This window comes from Etheostoma spectabile, chromosome 22 (genome assembly GCF_008692095.1).
Source record: "Etheostoma spectabile isolate EspeVRDwgs_2016 chromosome 22, UIUC_Espe_1.0, whole genome shotgun sequence".
Lineage (NCBI taxonomy): Eukaryota > Metazoa > Chordata > Actinopteri > Perciformes > Percidae > Etheostoma > Etheostoma spectabile.
The window spans coordinates 9,979,665-9,983,940 of NC_045754.1; the positions used below are offsets into that span (position 1 = coordinate 9,979,665).

The 4,276-nt window shown below is 41.7% G+C and overlaps 1 protein-coding gene across 3 annotated transcripts in view; it reads left to right on the plus strand.

Annotated features, from left to right (window-relative positions):
• cacnb2a (calcium channel, voltage-dependent, beta 2a) overlaps window positions 1–4,276 on the plus strand; it is a 69,177-nt gene that overhangs the window by 7,381 nt on the left and 57,520 nt on the right. The window contains exon 1 of one of the 3 annotated variants that reach the window (XM_032504155.1): window positions 3,190–3,445. The exons of the other annotated variants lie outside the window; for them this stretch is intronic. Coding sequence (XP_032360046.1) covers window positions 3,398–3,445 — 48 coding nt within the window. The 5' untranslated portion in view covers window positions 3,190–3,397. Of the gene's footprint in view, window positions 1–3,189; window positions 3,446–4,276 lie in introns of those variants that run through there. 3 annotated transcript variants of the gene reach the window in all.

Consider the following 4,276-nt stretch of genomic DNA (forward strand, 5'->3'; position numbering starts at 1 on the left):
AATACCAAACACTAATACTGAAACACCTCTTCATCTCATTAGGTCGGAACCCGAAATACTGCCAAACTGCAGAAGTCGTGTTCTTCTTCGAGAACAGGTCACTCGGTGCGCGACTTGCCATCTTTCCCCTTACTCTCTCCCTCCCAGCTCTACAATATTTTTTAATTTAACAACTGAGTGATGATGACTTCTCGAAAGGGGGCAGGCTCTGGCAGATTACCTGATATATAGGATTCTTGTCTCACTGTAAGGTACACTTCTATCTGTTCATAGTGATGCCTTTCCATCACAGAAGACACATGTCAGCTAGTGAATTATTGGCAGTGAAATAAAGAAGCTTCAATGTTGATGAAAGACGGTGCCAGATTTAAGTCTGGCTGAGCGTCTGTCAGACTGGAGCGGGATGTATGCTACTGCTATACTGATATTACAGCTGATGAGCACAATGCTTTTCAACAGGATGCACCATCTGCACAGGGCCACTTGAGTCCAGAAATGCTGCAAGCATTCACCAAAGCATCACTGTGATCCATGTACGATGGATGATAGTAAAACTTTAAAAAAGAAGGTTCCAGTGATAAAATAAAGACCTTAGGTGTGTTATCTGGATAATCAAGGCAGCTTTAGGAAAGAAAAAATGTATTTGTGTGTGCCCTATTTGTCTAAACACTGGTGTTTTACAAGAAGGAAATTGAATTATCTTGTATATTACAATTTTAATATAACATGTTTTCAAACATGCTTTTCATAGATGTCATTGAGCCGCTGCATAACATTAAGCCTAAGTGTTTTACCAGAATCCTCCTAATGAATAGGCACCTTGCCTAAGACCTGCCTACAAGCCGCTTGTTTTATTCTTTGGTTTCAGTACTGATTAAAAGTATTAATTAATGAACTTTAGAAACAGAGGTAGTCGGATTTGGTTACATTTGGACTGTGTTTCCTGTCTTCTAAACTAAGTAGCTTTATATTTACCGCACAGACATACATGAAAGATTGGTGTTAATCTTTTCATCTACTGTAATTCTTAGTAAAAAAGAGAGCATATTTTCCATACATAAATTCCTTTAAGTAGCAAAAGTTATTTTTAAACTTAAATGAACTATTATTAAATAATGCCTTTTTGGAAAGGGGCAGCTACAGAGGTCTGGTAAGCTCACTTCTTTCTCACTCCACAACCACAGATTTCTTTTTCATTATTTCAAACCTATAGTATTCAGCCACAACCAATGCTGACTCAAGTGACATCACCTGAGGCAATTTATCAAATTCCATTTTACTGTCTTAGGAAAACAGCCAGCAGAACCCTAGCTAAGTTTAGGTGTCTTTTTAGTACCTCGTACAATGCCTAGTGTCTTCTTAATATAACCTATGGGTTACAAGTGCAAATTGATATAGAGCAACACCAGATATTGTTTCCCTATAAAGAGGCAGACAGTTGAATTTGTCTTTATCCCGATACAGTTCTGTCTGACAGCAGAAATCATGTTGTTATTTTCCTGGTGGCAAACTACAGTCACTGTGTAGCACCTCACACAGAGGAACAACACTGATAAAGTGTGTGTTGCAGCAGATGAGACAAGCCACCGTTATCTTTATGAAACAAGATTTAGACTCTTCAGCATCAAAGTCCTCTCCGCAGAATATTATGATGGAGCACACTGTTCATCAGGCTGTGATTTAAAAAAAAATAATAATAATAAAGGGTGACACAAGGGTACTATGGAAAAGGACCCCAGCCAAGTGCTTGTACACAGAGAGAGACCAAACCTTAACAACTCTTATCTTCAACATGTCATCTCAATGATCTCAACAGGCATTCATTACAAATATCATATGAAATGCACTACTTTTTTCTGTAAATTCTTTAATATCTGTTTCACCAATTTGTATCATCCAGTCAAATTTTGCAAATATTATTGAATTGAGTTTTAGGCTTCATGTTAAATGCAACCCAACTGAACGGATGCAGTTTGGGTACATTAAAAAGCCACAATGTGTTCACCTCTACTTTCAAGAAATGTTAATATTTCTTTTCAAGAAATTTTAATATTGCTTCAAATTTCTATCATTCACAAATCTCTTAAATTGATGAATTATTTACATATGTTGCAAACAAGACAATTCAAAGCTAAAGGGCACCGTGCATGCTGTGGGAGGTTGTTGCCAGATTCGATTGAAAAACATTCCACTGTCATGCTGTGTGTATGAATCTTACCTCTGCTGCTCCACATGTGTCTTTCATTGAACACTGAGGCAGAGAGCAAGAATATGTGCACTTCTAGATGACACAGCAGTGAGGCTGCCAGTCAGTCTGGGCTCAATCACCTGAACACAGTGGGGATGGGCAACAGTGGAGGGGAGCTGCATGAAGGGAAGAAACAATCACGCTAGCCCTGCGCTCACACTCGGCATCATGACTGAACTGTGTGAGCGACTTCCCTCTGCACCACAGGCAGAGTTAGTTGTGCTGCTGCTCGGCTCTGGGCACAAGACACACACACTCTCTCTCTCTCTGTAACATGAAAGCACAGTGTAGTGACTTCAGTAACCAGTAGCTGTGTTAGCTTCTCCTAACCTCTCACACAGAGAAAGTATAAATGATAATGCAATGCAAATGAGGACTGCGCAACACAAAGGAAAAAAATAAAGGAAGAGAGTGAAGAGGCAATAAAATCTGAGAACAAATGGGAGGCAGTAAGTCAAGACGAAAGCCAGAGTGTGTGTGTGTCAAGCTTTTAAAGCAGGCTGAACCTTGGATGAAAGGAGGCGGGGAGTATAGAGGCAGCATCCTCCATTAGGAAGCAAGGGACAGCGGTCAATAAAGGACACTTGGAACTCCACCTCCTTCCCATGCTGAGAAGAAACTTGTGTGTGATTATGAGTGTGTCTAAATCCACCAGCAGCTGAACTAGTGTGCCAGCTTGCAACTGTACCTCTCTGCCACAGCACAGCAGCACTGCAGAGGACCTTGCTGGAGCAGTCACAGATTTCGGGGTGGGGTAAACATTTGGTTCAGACGTGCACCTCACTGTTAGCTCGAGGGCACTCGGCTGCAACAGTCTGGAGATGGGTAGAAGATGAAGAGGGGGAGGAGGGGGCATCAGAATCAGACTTTTTAAATCCTGAGAGTTTCTGAGTAGGGGGGGATTTGGCGTACACTTGAGGGGTGAGTGGACAGAAGTAGGGGGCTGGTGTGGACACGTCAGTCCTCTGCTCCCTCTGCTCACTCCTCCGTCAACAATCTCCTCTGTCCTCGTCATCTCCTCTGCGTCTTTTGGTGGTCTGCACCCCTGTGGGCCAAGAGCGCCGGCATGGATCGAGGCTGAACGGATGCTGCTGCCTGACAGGGAGTCTGTGAGACGGCTGTTCGTTCCTCCCTGCCCTGGTCCCCTTCATGCCGTGCTGTGGGCTGGGCCATCGCCGGAGAGCACAGCTTCCATATGTGAGTTTGAAGCAGCAGATTGTACTAGGATTGGATGAGAGAGTGTGCATGAGATAGATAGATAAGAGAAGCTGATGAAACAGACTAATGTGCTTCATGCGTTTTTATTATTGTTTCACAATGGGTTACTGTAAAAATAATCTATATGTAATGGCGTTTCAATACATAAACAACTTTACTGAAATTGTTGGTGTAGATTTGAAGCATTAGACTGAATGGATCAGTGGATTCCTGCCAGCTTTCCCTCTCGATGTTGATCACTGACAGATCTCTATCCTAAACCAGTCCAGAATGCTGCAGGATTTAGCTGAAATATTTCAGATGCACTGCCCTGACAGTTTTCTGCAGAGCTCTGTTCATGCCACCAGACACAATAAATATTTTATTTCATATTTATTCCGGTGCACAGCTGAGGTTGTAATGCTATTGAATACAAAGGGTTCACACTGCAGGCACATGCTCGGTTGACAGCTCCACTTTATTGGGCTTTGCTGGTTTTGTGTCCTTTTGTGTTTTAGTGTCTGGTATTCAAAAGCTATAATATATTTAAAAACATTTAAGGATGCATGCATTTTTCTGTATCGTCCTTTGCATTCTGTCATTCAGATGTGGTTGTTTTCTGTAGACTCTTCTGTGTATAGCAAAAAGAAAGAGGAATATGTTCTGCTTTCTAGAGTCTATTACACTAGTCACCAATAGAGCAAGGCAAAAAATACACGCAACACTCCAGTACTGCAGATAAAGATGTTCCTCCATAATTGAGTTTTAGAGTTTTACCACTAGATGGCCATGTTACACTTTTACTCTCTCTCTCTCACTCTCTCTCTCTCT